The sequence below is a fragment of the Scyliorhinus canicula genome, chromosome 6 (genome assembly GCF_902713615.1).
Source record: "Scyliorhinus canicula chromosome 6, sScyCan1.1, whole genome shotgun sequence".
NCBI classification, from domain to species: Eukaryota; Metazoa; Chordata; class Chondrichthyes; order Carcharhiniformes; family Scyliorhinidae; genus Scyliorhinus; species Scyliorhinus canicula.
In genome coordinates, this window is record NC_052151.1 from 37,826,999 (window position 1) to 37,845,511 (window position 18,513).

General features: G+C 44.2%; 2 protein-coding genes across 5 annotated transcripts in view; one reads left to right on the plus strand and one right to left on the minus strand.

Annotated features, from left to right (window-relative positions):
• Positions 1–8,457, minus strand: part of cdc40 (cell division cycle 40 homolog (S. cerevisiae)) — a 203,538-nt gene extending 195,081 nt beyond the window's left edge. Inside the window, exon 1 of the mRNA XM_038801008.1 lies at positions 8,027–8,457. Within this exon, the coding sequence (XP_038656936.1) occupies positions 8,027–8,215 (189 nt within the window). The 5' untranslated portion in view covers positions 8,216–8,457. The remainder of the gene's footprint in view (positions 1–8,026) is intronic.
• A 111-nt stretch (positions 8,458–8,568) lies between these two features.
• wasf1 (WASP family member 1) overlaps positions 8,569–18,513 on the plus strand; it is a 175,970-nt gene continuing 166,025 nt past the window's right edge. The window contains exon 1 of one of the 4 annotated variants that reach the window (XM_038799181.1): positions 8,569–9,065. The gene's annotated coding sequence lies outside the window, so the exon portion shown is untranslated. Of the gene's footprint in view, positions 9,066–10,011; positions 10,163–18,513 lie in introns of those variants that run through there. The other 3 variants (XM_038799177.1, XM_038799179.1, XM_038799180.1) reach the window with 3 other exon arrangements.

Sequence of the window (18,513 nt, forward strand, 5' to 3'; positions counted from 1 at the left end):
CAAAATAATGCATGTTGCTTCTAATGAACATAAATGAGCTCAACTGATTAGCGCACTCAGCAAGTGCTGCCGAATCGTAGAATTACCATGTGATGTACCTTTTCTGAATTACCCAGGAGTCTGTGAGCCTATAATTTTCCTGTTGCTTTCACCATGCCAATACCTCAGCCAGAGTTGACCTGCCAACCAATGAGCACCTTCTTCACGTATGGTGTAAATCGTTGTGATTGCTTGAAATTTGGTGTTCTTGGACATTTATCCTGTTAGGTTCAAGATGAAAAGCTTCAGCTTCAACTGCAGCCTCACAGTTCCAGGGACCCGGGTTCAATTCTAGCCTCGGGTGACTGCGTGGGAGTTTGCACTTTCTCCCGTGTCTCCGTGAGTTTCCTCCAGGAGCGCCGGTTTCCTCCCACAGTCCAAAGATGTGCAGATTAGGTGGATTGGCCATGCTGTGGGCTGGTTTAGCACAGTAGGCTAAACAGCTGTCTTGTAATGCAGAACAAGGCCAGCAGCGCGAGTTCAATTCCCGTACCAGCCTCCCCAAACAGACGCCGGAATGTGGCGACTAGGGGCTTTTCACAGTTACTTCATTGAAGCCTACTTGTGACAATAAGCGATTATTAATTATTATTAATATTAAATTGCCCTCGAGTGTCCATAAAGGTTAGGTGGGATTACTGGGTTATGGGGATGGGGTGGAGGCGTGGGCTTAAGTAGGGTGGTCTCTCCAAGGGCTGGTGCAGACTCAATGGGCCGAATGGCCTCCTTCTGCGCTGTAAATTCTATGATTCTATGAACATCTTTTCGGCAATATTTGAGTTCTGTTCTACCAAGTATCTGTTAATTTTGCTCTGATGCCAGCTGATGTTACAACTGAACAATTCAGATCCTCGGGTGGAACTAGGCTTGGTAGAACCTAACTTTAATTTTTTTTCTTTCAAAACATGGAGGGCGACCACTGAACAATCACAGAAGTTGCTGATGAACTTTTAACAAAATAATAAAGCATCTATTAAACAAGTAAAGATGACCTAAAATATAATGGTCCTTCACCCACAACTATACTTGTTATCGAGTGTTATTATGCATCTTATTTAACTCCATTGCTGATGTCATCAGTAAGTGCTGTAATATAATTTGGTGTTGTTGTTACCCATGTATACTCGTATTTAACTGCCATTAGTTCTAATTCTGTTCCATTCTGTTACTGTTATTTCAAAGTTATCTGCTCCCAATTTTGAGTCCATACTGTATTTTAAATGTCATTATTTTTATATATTAAAGAAGATTAACTTTAACTTTAAGATTAACCCATTTCAACTACCTTTTTGTGGTGAAGTTACATCTTTTTGGCAACGAAAATAAAAAAATTTGAGTTTCAGTATGCTCAACGCAAAGTTTTTCGAAGTTTACCAACGGAGGATAAGTTATCAGCACCTTGGCTATGTTTGGGTCTATCAATGGGTTTGTGGCAGAGATCAAAGACTGGACTGAATATGTGGAAAGGTTTTTCTTGGCAAATGGGATCACAGATGAGGCTAGAAAGCTCTCAATTCTCCTGAGTATGTGTGGGGTGAAGACTTAAAAGATAGTTAGAAATTTAGCTACACCACGGAAACTGGAAGTAATTTCTTTTGCGGATTTATTCATACTCGTTGTGCAGGCCTTTATATTCTCATAACTCCTCTATTCTGATATAAACCCATTCTTCAATAGACTCAATTTTTTCCTTACTGAATGCAGCTTAATCTTTATCAATCCATCACATGTTTAAAGATTTTCCATTGTTGATCCACAGTTGTATTTACTTCCAATTAATCTGACCACTTCCTCTTTTGCCCATCAACCTCATCCTTGATTTTATCATTTTTCCTCGATATAACTGTGTACTATACTGAATTATATTGTGGTCACTGCTTCCCAAATGTTGCCCTACGTTTAGGCTATCTATTTGCTTGGCCTAATTAGCCAAAACCAGGTCAAGTATTGAACGAAGAACAGTACAGCACAGGAACAGGCTCTTCACTCCTCTAAGCCTGAACCCATCGTGATGCCATGTAGAAATTGCGTGGGGCACCTTAAAGCACAACGGAATTTAATAAAGACTATTTCAGATTCAACATATTTTAAAGAAACATATTCAAAATCAATCATAAACATGTCACTTGGTTCCTCATAATTGCGAAAGTATGGTGACCAATTCCTAATCTCCTGCTCCCAACTGATGCCTTCCCCACAAGTCAAAGGACAAAGAAAAGTACAGCTCAGGAACAGGCCCTTCGGCCCCCAAGCCTGCGCCAAACCATGCTGTCTGTCAAACCCAAAATCGTCTACACTTCTGGGGTCCGTATGCCTCGATTTCCATCCTATTCATGTATTTGTCAAGACGCCCCTTAAACGTCACTATTGTACCTGCTTCTGCCACCTCCTCCGGCAGTGAGTTCCAGACACCCACTACCCTCTGTGTAAAAAAAGTCTTATCTTGCACATCCCCTCTAAACTTTGCCCCTCCACATCTTAAACCTATGTCCACTATGAAATGAAAATCGCTTGTCACAAGTAGGCTTCAAATGAAGTTACTGTGAAAAGCCCCTAGTCGCCAGTTTCCAGCACCTGTTCGGGGAGGCTCGTACCGGAATTAAATCGTGCTGCTTTAAAAGCCAGCTATTTGGCCCTGTGCTGAACCAGCCCCAGTAATTGACTCTTCCACCCTGGGAAAAAGCTCCTGACTATCCACTCTGTCCATGCCCCCCATAATTTTGTAGATTTCTATTAGGCCGTCCCAAACCTCGATCATTACAGTAATCCAACCTCTCCTCATAGCTAATGTCTTCCATACCAGGCAACATACTGGTAAACCTCTTCTGTACCCTCTCCAAAGCTTCCACACCTTGGGTAATGTGGCGACCAGAATTGAACACTATATTCAGGAGCTTGAGGAAGGAGAGGTGCTCCAAAAGCTAGTGATTTGAAACAAACCTGTTGGACTTTAACCTGGTGTTGTAAGGTTTCTTACTGTGCTCACCCCAGTTCAACGCCGGCATATCCACATCATGACTACCATTGACACCGCAAACTGCCGGCTCAAAGTGGAGAGGATCTCCAAGAAGATCGCGCATATAGACACTGACATTAAGTTTCTACAAAGATGCAAGAAAAATCCCGAAAGGGCTACAGATCACAAACCCACTCAAGTCAACCTACAACAAAGACTAGGCTGAGAGCTTCTGCCGTCGCACCTCTCTCACACTCCTCAACCACCTCGTACGCCAGCTCTACAGCAGATGCCGCAACCTGAAAACCAAGATAGAGTCCATATTCTCAACTTGCGCTCAGGACACAGCAGACCAGCTTCAGAACACCGCCAAACAGATGAGACAACGATACTACGCCACCTATATGCACACCAAGAACAGGAAGATTGAGAATCGGCATCACCACCACCAGCATCGAAGCCTCCCCCAGTACCATAGTAAAAAACAATACAGGGAAATCTACTGTCAACTTGTCAGATTACACCCTTCAACCAGACAAAATCAAAGTCCTCAGCAGAGGGCTCAATTTCTGCACCACCACCACCACCAAAATGGATCCAACAGTCTTGCGGCAGACACGGAGGAATTCATCAGGCGAATGAGGCTCCGGCAGTTCTTCCACAGACCACAAGAGGCCGACAGGGAACCCAATGAGACAACCAATGAACCGGAACAGCAGACCGAGACATCTGCGGTGCGGCAACCGAAGAGGAAAGAGTCGAAATGGGCCCCCCTCGGAAGGCCGCTGACCTAGACTCGACACGTATGCTCAAGCCATCAGGAGTCGTGTCAATGCCAGATTCATCAATCGCATTCACAAGACAGCCCCGAACGTCACCCAAGCAAAAGACCAACTGCAACATCGTCATCAAACCAGCAGACAAAGATGGGGCCACCGTCATACTGAACAGAACGGACTACTGAAAAGAAGTGTACTGACAATTCAACAACCAGGAACACTACAGACAGTTACCTGCAGATCCGACCAAGGAACACATCCGTCAACTCAAGACTGATCAAGACCTTGGATCTAGACATTCAGAGCACCCTACGTGCTCTCATCCCACGTACTTCCCACGTTGGAGATCTCTACTGCCTCCCAGAAATACACAAGGCCAACACACCAGGCTGGCCTATCGTATCAGGCAATGGGACCCTGTGCGAGAACCTCGTTGGCTACAGAGGGCATCTTGAAACCCATCGTACAAGGAACGCCCAGGTTCTGTCGCGACACGACGGACTTCTTACAGAAACTCAGCAGCCATGAACCAGTTGAACCAGGAACATTCCTTGTCACAATGGACGTCTCGGCACTCTACACCAGCATCCCCCATGACGACGGCATTGCTGCAACAGCCTCAGTACTCAACACCGACAACTGCCAATCTCCAGATGCAATTCTGCAACTCATCCGCTTCATTCTGGATCACAACGCCTTCACCTTCGACAACAAGTTCTTCATCCAGACACACGGAACAGCTATGGGGACCAAATTCGCACCTCAACAGGCCAGCATCTTCAGGCACAAGTTTGAACAAAACCTCCTCGCTGCACAGGACCTTCAACCGACGTTATACACAGATACATCAATTAAATTTTTTTCCTTTGGGCCCACGGCGAAGAATCACTGAATCGACTACATGATGACATCAATAAGTTCCATCCCACCATCAGACTCATCATGGACTACTCTCCAAAATCGGTTGCATTCTTGGACACACATCTCCATCAAGGACGGTCACCTCAGCACTTTGCTTTACCGCAAGCCCACGGATAACCTCACGATGCTCCACTTCTCCAGCTTTCACCCTAAACACATTAAAGAAGCCATCCCCTATGGACAAGCCCTCCGTATACACAGGATATGCTTAGACGAGGAGGAGCATAACAGAAATCTACAGATGCTGAAAGATGCCTTCGAATGAATGGGATATGGCGCTCGACTCATCGATCGACAGTTCCAACGCACCACAGCAAGAAACCGCACCGACCTCCTCAGAAGACAAACACGGGACACAACCGACAGAGTACCCTTCATCATCCAATATTTCCCCGGAACAGAGAAAGTACGACATCTTCTTCGCAGCCTTCAACACGTCATTGATGAAGATGAACATCTTGCCAAGGTCATCCCCACCCCACCCAAACAACCGCGCAACCTCAAACAAATCATTGTTTGCAGCAAACTACCCAGCCTTCAGAACAGCGACCACAACACCACACAACCCTGCCATGACAATCTCTGCAAGACATGCCAGATGATCGGCATGGGTACCACCATTACATGTGAGAACACCACCCACCAGGTACGCGGTACATACTCGCGCGACTCGGCCAACGTTGTCTACCTCATACGCTGCATGAAAGGATGTCCCGAAGCATGGTACATTGGCAAGACCATGCAGACGCTGTGACAACGCCGCGCGACAGTCGCCAGGCAGGAATGTTCCCTTCCAGTCGGAGAACACTTCAGCAGTCAAGGGTATTCAGCCTCTGATCTCCAGGTAAGCGTTCTCCAAGGCAGCCTTCAGGACGCGCAACAACGCAGAATCGCTGAATAGAAACTTATCATAGCCAAGTTCCGCACACATGATTACGTCGTCAACCGGGACCCTGGATTCATCTCACATTACATTCACCCCCCACCATCTGGCCTGGGCTTGCAAAATCCTACCAACTGTCCTGGCTTGAGACAATTCACACCTCTTTAACCTGGGATTACCCCTCTCTCTGGATCGGCAAAGACTTAATTATCTGCAAATGCTCACATTCAAAGCATTGTCTTGCATCTTTGACTTTGTCGATATATATGTTTCTGGAACCTACCTCTTCATTCACCTGAAGAAGGAGTAGTGCTTGAAAGCTAGTGTTTGAAACAAACCTGTTGGACTTTTAACCTGGTGTTGTAAAACTTCTTACCGTGCTCACCCCAGTCCAACGCCAGCATCTCCACATCACAACTATATTCACAGTGTGGTCTAACTAAGGTTCTAGACAGCCGCAGCACGACTTGCCAATTTTTATACTCAATGCCCTGGCCAATTAAGGCAAATATGCCCATGCCTTTTTGACTTCCTTCTCCACCTGCGTTGCCACTTTCAGTGACCTGTGGAACTCTACGCCAGATCCTTCTGCCCGTCAATACTTTTAACGGTTCTGCCATTTACTGTATATTTCCCACCTGTATTAGGCCTTCCAAAATGCATTACCTCACAATTATCCGAATTAAACATCTCTTCATCCAAGTCTCCAACCGATCTATATCCTGCTGTATCCTCTGACTGTCATCACTATCTGCAATTCTTTTTTTTTTTAAATTTAGAGCACCCAATTCATTTTTTCAATTAAGGGGGAATTTAACGTGGCCAATCCATCTACCCTGCACATCTTTGGGTTGTGGGGGCGAAACCCACGCAAACATGGGGAGAATGTGCAAACTCCACACGGACAGTGACCCAGAGCCAGGACCTCGGCGCTGTGAGGCAGCATTGCTAACCACTGCGCCACTATGCTGCCCACTAACTGCAATTCCTCCAACCTTTGTGTCATCCGCAAACTTACTAATCAGAAGTTACATTTTCCTCCAAATAATTTATATACACCACAAACAGCAACGGTCTCAGCACTGATCCCTGCTGAACACCACTAGTCACAGCCCTCCAATCAGCAAAGCACCCTTCCACTGCTGCCTTCTGTCATCAATGACCGAGCCAATTCTGTATCCATCTTGCCTGCTCACCTCTGATCCCGTGTGACTTCACCTTCCTTAGCAGATACCATGAGGGACCTTGTCAAAGGCCTTACTGAAGTCCATGTAGACAACATCTACTGCCCTACCTTCATCAATCATCTTCATCACTTCCTTGAAAAACTCTATCAAGTTAGTGAGACACAGCCTCTCCTTCACAAAACCATGCTGCCTCTTGATAATACGTCCCTTGCTTCCAAATGGGAGTAAATCCTGTCTCAAAGTCATCTTCACTTTCTTCAAAAAGCCATCCTTCCTTTTACTGAATCAGGTGGTACACATGACAGACAATTTGATCAGATTTGAGATTCAATGCCACCATCAAGTTTCGAAGAGGCCAATGAAGTTGTCCAACACTCATTCACTTTCACTGGGCAATCTCACTACACTCCAGCAAACCCCACTTCATTATTCCCAGTCAATTATGAAGGTTTATTTAAAATATGGAAATTTGACATTAAAGTAATCCACAGGTGATAGAGAAACAGAGATTAATTCAAACACCAAAATGCAGATTGCATGAAACCTGTCCTAAAACCATGATGCACTTACCACTGAGCTAATCAAAATGAACGTGTCTGTGTGTCGGGGATCAAAAAGGGCCTACAACAAATTTCAATTCTTAAATATCAGATTTTCATGGGTCAACTAAAATCAAATAACATCAACTATCATTTCACTAATTTCCAAAGCAGACTCAATGATTCATCTTTATATGCGCATAAGAAATTTGCAGTTAAGCTTTTGCTTCTGTAGGAGCGAAACAAGCCAGCAACAAATCCGGAGTCTGCTTAAAAAGTCCCCTAAAGAGTTGTCACTTTGGTCAATTGTTTCTCAACTGAGACTCACCCGATGAAGGCGCTGCTCTCCGAAAGCTAGTGATTCCAAACAAACCTGTTGGACTTTAACCTGTGTTGAGACTTCTTTGTTTCAAACACTAGCTTTCAGAGCACTGCTCCTTCCTCAGGTGAAGGTGCAGTGCTCCGAAAGCTAGTGATTTGAAACAAACCTGTTGGACTTTAACCTGGTGTTGTAAGACTTCTTACTGTGCTCACCCCAGTCCAACGCCGGCATCTCCACATCAATGAGACTTCTTATTCTTACTGTGCCCACCCCAGTCCAATGCCGGCACATTATGGTCAGAGGGAGGGGGAGAGAGAGAGAGAGAGCTTGTTTTTGAGAGATTGCCTCCAGACTAACCCATGTGCACCGCTGGGCCTGGCTAAGGCCTCCCGACACCCACCTTCACAGCAACCTCGGGCGCGGAGTTTAAAACGAGGGATCCGTACAGGCGCGACACGGATTTTTCAGAGGGCAGAGGGTTCAAGTGAGCCACCGCGTCGGGGCTGGCAACTTGTCCGCAGCCGCCGTCCGAGTCGTCGCCGCTGTCGCTGCCGCTGCCGTAGGAAGCCAGAGCCGCGATCGCCGACATCTTGGAAGCGGCTCACTGGGTCAAATAACAACGCGTCCTTGCAGATGGACAGCTGAAGCAGCCCTCCGGTTCATGTCAAAACGCTCACTAACGTCCACCTCGTCGCGGCCTCCTCACTTTTTAAATTTGGATCATTTCTATCGGCTCAATCTCACAGCATCGGCCTTTGGGGTTTCAGTCAAACTCCTTTACTTATCATTATTTACTACACTGCTGGAAGGTCCCGTTTCCCCGCCCCTCGCCATCTGATTGGCGGGCCGGGGAGAAAGGTGGGCGGTCCCCGCTGGGCCGGCTCGCCGCTTCCCATTGGTCGGTCGGCACGTCGATCAGATGACGGCACAATGCCGCGAACGCTTCCCTCCCCCACATTCCAATCGGGAGCTTGCCGGCCCGTGCCATTGGGACGCTCGGTGGAGGAAGGCTCGAGCCGCAAAGCCCCGGCTCAAATCTAAACCGCCGGCCGCAGATGCTGGCCGGCGCTCCGAAAGGCCAGCCGATCTGCGTGGCTGGGAAGCCGAAAAGGCAGCGGTTTTTCGGGAAGGGGGTGGTTGAAAGCGGGTCAGTTGCCCTGCCGGCGGGCGCCATGCCCCCCTGTGCGTGCCCCTGACGTGCGCCATTCCGGCTGAAGCGGCGGCGGTGTTGTTATCGAGACCGGCGAAAACTTGGGGCGTCAGTGAAAGCGGACCGGTTAGAGCCAACCTAGGAGACGGCGGCTCGCGGACAATGAAGGCGTTATCCTCCAACTGAACGAAATTCCAATTTAAAAAATAAACATATCTATCTCTGTCGGGGAAGATTATAAAAAAAACACACACAATAATACCCGCTCGAGCTGGTAAGAGTTTACGGGGTAGGTAATTTTAATCTGGCTGAATGAAAGGTCGGGCTGTTGGGATTGTATATATTGTTGCAGTGTATTTTTTTTAACATGTAGATCAATTGTCTCCTAATGGGGGGTGGGCGGGTGGTAATGGGCGCATTTTGCCATCGGTGTTGTTTCCAGCCCACATCTTTCCCTTTGATATTTTAGCATTTCTTTATCCTCCCCTCCCTGGTCATTCTGTTGTTGCCCAGGCCCCGGGGGGGATAGTGATGGGGTGGCTGGATGAGCTGCTCAGATATACCTGAGCTTCAGTCCCGAGTGCCTCACACACCTAAGCCACCCTCCCGTCAGCGGCAAACAGCCCTGCAGCAGCTTTCTGCAACTCCTCACTCACTCTTTTACACACTCACTCCAGACCGTACGTTTGGTTGGGGGGGGGGGGGGGGGGGGGGGTCACTCTTTTCTCTCTCCCACCCCCATTTTTCTCACTAACATGGATTGTAAAGTTGTTGAATATTTTCTGTGCTGCATCTCGTCTCTATGGGTTTTGGTGAAGCCCAAATGCATCCCACCCGCTTTATTTCCACAGCAAAGTCTTGGGGGGGGGGGGGAGATTATTTAATGCCCCCTGCACCTCGAGGTTACAGGGGCAGAGGTGCCACTTCTCCGGCAGCCGGGTGCTACACATTTTCATTCTCGGGCGAAGTTTTTTTAAATGCTGCCCTTTGACGGGCAGCACAGATGCGGTGCCGCCGGAACACCGGCGCTGGCTGATTTATTGTGGAGTCGGATACATTGGGTCGGGATGTCTGAGGAACGTCCCTGCTTCATCTGACGGCGTTGGTGCCAATGTTCTCCCTTCCCCGCCGCCTTGACCCCACACACTTGAGCTTGGAAAGGCTGAACCGTGTTTTCTGCTTTAAACTCTGCCGCCCGCAGTACTTGATCCCCACGCCAGAGGTTGATGGCAGACCTGGACCTCCAGACCATTGTGTGTCAATTTAAGACCTTCCCACACGGTTCTTGCCTGCCTCCCTCTCAAGTGTCTCAATATTTTGAAGCGAGCAGAAAATAAAGCAAAGATCCGATATAAACGAATGGAGCAGAGAACAGTCGCGATTTAAGTAAGACCGTTTATTTAAACCCCCGATTTTATTGCGTTGGGTTTTTTACTGCACAACACTGTTTACTAAATGCGTTCGGATTTTTCTCAAAGCACAGAGCTGGATTTGCAAACTATTTTTAAATGCGCACCAGTGACTTCCAGGTCCGACTAACTTAAATGACAAAACAATTGTGAATGTACTCGATAATGTTTATCCAGTAGAAATTATAATACGAGATCCCCCCCCCCCCCCCCTTACAGCTTCAAATGAAGGAAAGTTATCAGTTGAGTTCAGTCCTGTTTCATAACTACTTTCACAAAATCCGCATGATTTTTGCTGGTGTTTAGATGCTTATTTTTTTGCGAAGCTCAAATATTCCTGTGGTTGAAACCGTTCGCCTAATCGTAATATTTCAGTCACTTACACCTGGATAGCAACGTTATCAATGGAAAGCATCCTAAGGGGATACGATACAAGTATTATCAGACAAAAGTGGGCAGTGAACTATATTAGTCAGTACATGTAACCGAAAGGCACCTTTTAAGGAGCATCTTGTCGGAGGTTAGAGATTGAAATATTTGAAAGAGGGAATTCCAAACTTTAAACCAAACCTAAGAGAGTTGAAGGCATGGTGGGGAAAATAAATTGGGGATATGCACATCTGGCCAGAATGGAAAAGTTCTTGGGAGGTCTGGGATGGGTTTGGTATTGGGAGGGGAATTAGCATGAAGGGACTTCAAAACAAGGATGATCATTTTGAGTTTGTAGTATTATTGAACACCAGAATGGGTAATAAATGAATGGCAATTGGCAGCAGTATTTTGCACATGAGCTCGAGTGGCAGCAGATCAATCAGATGAGCATGTTTTGGGTACAAAATTGGATAGCTTTGATTTATTGTCACATGTATCGAGGTACAGTGATTGTTCTGCTTACAGTCCAGACAGATCGTTCCATACATGAAAAAACATAGGATGTATGATAGATACACAATGTAAATACATAGACATATACATTGGGTGAAGCATATGGCGTGTTGAAAAGATGGAAGTAAAGATAGAGTAGAGAAGGGTGGAGGTGTGGATTTAAGTAGGGTGCTCTTTCCAAGGGTTGGTGCAGACTTGATTGGTTGAATGGCCTCCTGCACTGTAAATTCCATGAAAATGTGTGACGAACTCAGTTCCGTCCATAAAGGGGTCATTTAGGACTCCAATAATAATGGGGAAGAAGTTGTTTTTGAACCAATTAGTGCGTGTACTCAGATTTTTGCATCTCCTGCCCGATGGAGGAGGTTGGAAGAGAGAATAACCTGGGTGGGAGGGTTCTTTGATTATACTGCCCACTTTCCCAAAGCTGCGGGAGGTGCAGACAGAATCAATGGATGGGAGGCGGGTTCCTGTGATGGACTTGGTTGTGCTGCCGACTCACTGTAATTTCTTAGGGTCTTGGCCAAGCAGTTGACATAACAGGCTGTGATATAGCCAGATAGGATGCTTTCTATGGTGCATCTTTAAAATTGGTCAGAGTCAATGTGGACATGCTTAATTCCCTTTGTTTCCTGAGGAAGTATAGGTGCTGTTGTGCTTTTTTGATTGTAGCTTCGATGTGGGTGGACCAGGATAGATTGCTGGTGATATGCACAGCTAGGAATTTGAAGCTGTCAACCGTTTCCACCTCAGCACCATTACAGACGGGTGCGTATGATTCTTCGCTTCCTGAAGTCAATGACCAGCTCCTTTGTTTTGCTCATGTTGAGGGAGAGATTGTTGTTGTTGTTGCACCATGCCACTAGGTTCTCTATCTCCGTCCTGTACTTTGACTCATTGTTGTTCAAGATCCAACCCACTGCGGTCGTGTCATCAACAAACTTGTAGATGGAGTTGGAGACAAATTTTGCCCCACAGTCGTGAGTGTACAGGGAGTGTAGGGGGCTAAGTATGCAGCCTTGTGGGCCCCGCTTTTGAGGACTATCGTGGCGGAGGTGTTGTTTATCCTTACTGATTGTGGTCTATGGGTCAGGAAGTTGAGGATCCAGATGCAGAGAGAGGAGCCAAATCCTAGGTTTTGGAGTTTAGATATGAGCTTTTCTTACCTTTAAATTGCCCCCATTCAGGTGCCCATTTTACTGCTATACTATTCAATGGATATAAACAAGTTGCAATCCGGACCTGAAGGAAATGTGGGCTATAAGCCATTTATTAGTTTTCAGTATAAAAGTTAAATGTTTTAAGTGACCTGACGACTTCGCCACAAAAGGCACCACATGTTTAGGAAAATGAAATTGTGGACATTTTAAAAGATTTTGTATTTTTATGGCTTCAGCAATCATCATGTCAGACCAGAGAAAGTACAAAGTATGTTTCAATTAAGACACATTTTAAAAGAACTGTAAAATAACTTTGCTACAGCACCTAAATTCTGTGTCTAATTTTACATCCATTTCGACCCAATATAACTTGGGAAATTTGCATATACGTCTTGCATATCAGATTTCATTTTGAGCCAAGGTACATCATTTTTGCTTGATTTTTAAAAAAAGTAGGAATCTACTTTGTCTTTACTGTGTATTTTGGGTGCCAATGCACAGGATATTCCAGACAATATTTTATTTGCCTTTTATTTTGATTAATCATTATTGTCTTAGTTTCAATGCAGCTGTATATTAATTACTGTGCATTACCCATTTGAAAATTGAAGGCAGCTATTCATGTGTTCACAAATTTGTGAAATGGTTTAAGCAATTTGAAACCTGAAAGATTTTTGAGCTTGTGGGCAGAGAATATAAAGGTATAAAATTAACTTCAATAAAATCAAAGTTTTACTAGTTTACAAAGTTTACAAAGAAAATATTGTGAAACACTCTTTAAAAATCTAATCTTTTTTTTATTGTGGAGAAATGTTTCAATATTTCTGGATTATGTCTCAATAAATGTCTTCCACCTTGGTATAAACCTTATATGCAGAAAATATGATTCATAACGAATTCTTAATCATTGATTTTGATATACCAATCTTGTTATTTAATTGCACCAAACAATCTTTGCAAAGCAGTTGTTTCAATATTGTGCATTTGATTTTCTTTCTATTTCACCGGGAGAAATATAAATTGGGAGATGTAAGGAAAGATGCTTGATATTTACAGTGAATTGAGACTATTTGATGTTGACTAACATAGATAAAATTGGTTATGGCTTTTCTGAATTTGAGCAGATCATTATTTATCATGAAAGGGCAATGGATATCCTTTATCAGCTCATTTGAATTGGGATGCAGTATTGTAAATATTTCATCTGACATCTTGAGTGTATGTAGATAATTCAAATGCCAAATGTGAAATTGTGCAATTCTCGTTATTCAATGGATTTATTTAAACCAAAGACTGATTCTAATATTTAATAGTTGGGATATTATCAGTTAATGGCAATTATTCATTTAAAAGATATTGAACAGAAATTTCAAGTCATAAGTCACACGAGAATCATACGAGCACAACAACGCTGTATACTGTGCTTTATGTAAAACTATGCCATGGGCAGTAATGGCTTTGCTTGTCATAAAATGTTAAATCATTGACAGATGATAAATGAAACTGACAAAACTTCCAAACCAATGAATTAATGTTGTGACTTCTATTCTGAACAAAGTTCTCTCTCTTCCTTTACCATTTTCTCACTAAGTCTACAGTTCAAGCAGGGTTTGCTGTAAATCCATTCTTGGATTAAGTGGCATAAGACACTCCCATAAACTAATCCCATGTTTCCACTGGCCAAAGTTGACCCATGCTCTAAATATCAATTTGTATGTTTGTGTAATCAAGGGGATTGTAACCATGTTTCTCTTGATAAAAACTGGACATCCTAAACTTAAATGCTTTCCTGTGCCCTTTTCCAATCTTTCCATCAGCCAAAATGATGAATATTCAGGTAAGAACAGATCGGTCACAATTCCAGAAACTGGTTTATATTTAATGGAGACACGTGTATGATTTACAAACAACTTTGCACATTATTCTAACATTTCCTACTCGTGCACTGCAATCAAAAAACACTATATTCTGCGCTAGATATCTGAAGGAATATTCTTTTTTGTTTTATTTCCTTTTAGATTTGTTTCTAGTTGGGTTTTTTTCTGGTGAACGTATATTTTATTTGTAAAGATACATCATGTAATGTTAAATTTGAACTGTTATGTAAAGTGCAAACTAGATCAATTTCTTTCTTTTTCGTATGTGGCACTGCCTCACTGCACTTAACAGTTGCAGGCTATATTTACAATATTAATTCCATGTCAAACATCCCAAAATCTTAGACTCTTTCCATCCCCTCAGTATACTAAAGGAAGGCCTTAAATTGTAGCCTTTCCCCAATGGACCTGCAAAGCTTGAGACAGCAACTGAACAGTGGCCCTCAGCCCTGAGTTCTGGATCTTGGAATATGCCAGCTTGCAACACTGTCATCAACAGCTCTTAAACTGGAAGACCAAGTTTTGGGCAGACCAAAGAGCATCTTTCACATTGTTGATGGTCCTTCAGCAGGAGTTGATACTTATCACGAGTCATGAACAGACTCAAAAACAGTTTCTCCCCACTGTTGCAAGACTGCTAAATGACCCTCTTATAGACTGACCTCGTTAACACGACATCACTGTAGGCTTCATCCGATGCCGGTGCTTACGTAGTTACATTGTGTACCTTGTGTTGCCCTATTATGTATTTTCTTTTATTTCCTTTTCTTTTCATGCACTTAATGATCTGTTGAGCTGCTCACAGAAAAATACTTTTCACTGTACCTTGGTACATGTGACAATAAAGAAAATCCAATCCAATCTTGGATTCCTGTCTCAAAACGACCTGTAGAACAGAGTCCTGCGTTATGGAGTTGCTTGGGATGAACCTCAACAAAACCGTGTCATGCTGTATCTTAATTCCTAACTTAGGTGAAAAACTGCCTTTCTGCAACGCATGTTAGACCGGACTGACCCTGAACATGGGTGCTGCTCTCCTCCTTTCTGTTAATCGATGTAATATCCAAACTAAATCCATTGTCTGAAGCACATTGATTTAAACATCCCGTCTGAATGCTAATCTGGAATCCCCACCTGCCCACACTTCAGTTCTCTGAATTTACTCCATTGACGTTTGTTTACATGAATATTACACCAAGGTCCACGTGTGGCATTGTTGTCAGAAGCTCAGTATCAACTACGTTCATTAAAGCTCTTTTTTGGCTAGAATGATTGCAATTTGACCTTGCCATTGTCCACAAGTTCTACTTGTTCCAGTTATTTATGGGTTCAACAGTGTGATCTTTATTTTTGCATGTGTTGTCACAGAATACAAAACTTTTGTGTAATGGCCTGTCTTGTCACTGAAATAACCCGGATGAGTTTTTTTTTTGTCCTGGGGGGGAAAAAGACCAAAGAAAACTTTATGATCTCAATTTTTGTTTCTTGGTGAAATGAAGATTAATTATATAATTTTTGAGTTCAAAAATCTTGCATGTTTACTGAACTGGAATCATAGAAATAGCTCCCAAAATGTCTATCACCAACTCCGTGTAGAACCAAAGTTTCCCCTTTTCTTCATTCTCTTGTACTTCGCAGTTGACAATTTCAAGGATAACATTTTAAATCCCAGCTCCATTCCAAGTAATAATAGAAATAATAATAGTAATCTGTTACAGCAACACCATCTTGTACTGCACCTTTATCCTATTTTTAAAAAAAAACCTTTGGTCACTTAGGTGTGTTTATAAAGCAATATTAGGGCAGCACGGTAGCATGGTGGTTAGCACAGTTGCTTCACAGCTCCAGGGTCCCAGGTTCGATTCCCGGCTTGGGTCACTCTGTGGAGTCTGCACGTTCTCCCGGTGTCTGCGTGGATTTCCTCTGGGTGCACCGGGTTCCTCCCACAGTCCAAAGATGTGCAGGTTAGTTGGATTGGCCATGCTGAATTGCCCTTCGTGTTAAAAAAGATTGGGTGGGATTACTGGGAGTGTGGAGGTGTGGGCATGGGTAGGGTAGGGTGGCCATTCCAAGGGTGGGTGCAGATTCGATAGGTCAAATGGCCTCCTGCACTGTAAATTCATGATTCAAGGCAGGCCAGCAACAGGGTTCAATTCCCGTACCAGCCTCCCCGAACAGGTGCCGGAATGTGGCGACTAGGGGCTTTTCACAGTAACTTAATTTGAAACCTACTTGTGACAATAAGCGATTTTCATTTCATTTTTCATTCTATTAATATTTGGCATGACTACATAACATATTAGGGCAGATGATAAAAGGCATGATAAAAGAGGTGAGTTTTAAGGAGCCGCTTAATGGGGCAAAGGTGCAAAAGAAATTGAGGGAGTACATTTTGAAGCTTAAGAGCCTTGACAGCAGAATGAACGGCCACCAATGATAGTCTGCTAGTCAAGGACAGTATTACGGTGGCGGAAAGGATGCTAGATGGGGACTCTTCTTCCGAGGTAGTATGGGCTGAGGTTAGAAACAGGAAAGGAGAGGTCACCCTGTTGGGAGTTTTCTATAGGCCACCTAATAGTTCTAGGGATGTAGAGGAAAGGATGGCGAAGATGATTCTGGAAAAGAGCGAAAGTAACAGGGTAGTTGTTATGGGAGACTTTAACTTTCCAAATATTGACTGGAAAAGATATAGTTCGAGTACATTAAATGGGTCGTTCTTTGTACAATGTGTGCAGGAGGGTTTCCTGACACAATATGTTGACAGGCCAACAAGAGGCGAGGCCACATTGGATTTGGTTTTGGGTAATGAACCAGGCCAGGTGTTAGATCTGGAGGTAGGTGAGCACTTGGAAACAGTGACCACAATTCGGTGACCTTTACGTTAGTGATGGAAAGGGATAAGTATACCCCGCAGGGCAAGAGTTATAGCTGGGGGAAGGGCAATTATGATGCCATTAGACATGACTTAGGATGTGTTGGTTGGAGAAGTATGCTGCAAGGGTTGGGCACACTGGATATGTGTAGCTTGTTCAAGGAACAGCTATTGCATGTTCTTGATAAGTACGTACCAGTCAGGCAGGGAGGAAGGGGTCGAGCGAGGGAACCGTGGTTTACCAAAGAAGTGGAATCTCTTGTTAAGAGGAAGAAGGAGGCCTATGTGAAGATGAGGCGTGAAGTTTCAGTTGGGGCGCTTGATAGTTACAAGGAAGCGAGGAAGGATCTAAGAGAGAGCTGAGACGAGCAAGGAGGGGACACGAGAAGTCTTTGGCAGGTAGGATCAAGGAAAACCCAAAATCTTTCTATAGGTATGTCAGGAATAAAAGAATGACTAGGGCAAGAGTAGGGCCAGTCAAGGACAGTGGTGGGAAGTTGTGTGTGCAGGCTGAGGAGATAAGCGAGATACTAAATGAATACTTTTTGTCAGTATTCACTCAGGAAAAAGATAATGTTGTGGAGGAGAATGCTGAGACCCAGGCTATTAGAATAGATGGCATTGAGGTGCGTAGGGAAAAAGTGTTGGCAATTCTGGACAAGGTGAAAATAGATAAGTCCCCGGGGCCTGATGGGATTTATCCTAGGATTCTCTGGGAAGCCAGGGAAGAGATTGCTGAGCCTTTGGCTTTGATTTTTAGGTCATCATTGGCTACAGGAATAGTGCCAGAGGACTGGAGGATAGCAAATGTGGTCCCTTTGTTCAAGAAGGGGAGTAGAGATAACCCCGGTAACTATAGGCCGGTGAGCCTAATGTCTGTGGTGGGTAAAGTCTTGGGAGAGGATTAGAAAAGATACGATTTATAATCATCTAGATAGGAATAATATGATTAGGGATAGTCAGCATGGTTTTGTGAAGGGTAGGTCATGCCTCACAAACCTTATCGAGTTCTTTGAGAAGGTGACTGAACAGGTAGACGAGGGTAGAGCAGTTGATGTGGTGTATATGGATTTCAGTAAAGCGTTTGATAAGGTTCCCCACGGTCGGCTATTGCAGAAAATACGGAGGCTGGGGATTGAGTGATTTAGAGATGTGGATCAGAAATTGGCTAGTTGAAAGAAGACAGAGATTGGTAGTTGATGGGAAATATTCAGAATGGAGTTCAGTTACGAGTGGCGTACCACAAGGATCTGTTCTGGGGCCGTTGCTGTTTGTCATTTTTATAAATGACCTAGAGGAGGGCGCAGAAGGATGGGTGAGTAAATTTGCAGATGACACTAAAGTCGGTGGAGTTGTAGACAGTGCGGAAGGATGTTGCAGGTTACAGAGGGACATAGATAAGCTGCAGAGCTGGGCTGAGAGGTGGCAAATGGAGTTTAATGTGGAGAGTGTGAGGTGATTCACTTGGAAAGAATAACAGGAATGCGGAATATTTGGCTAATGGTAAAATTCTTGGTAGTGTGGATGAGCAGAG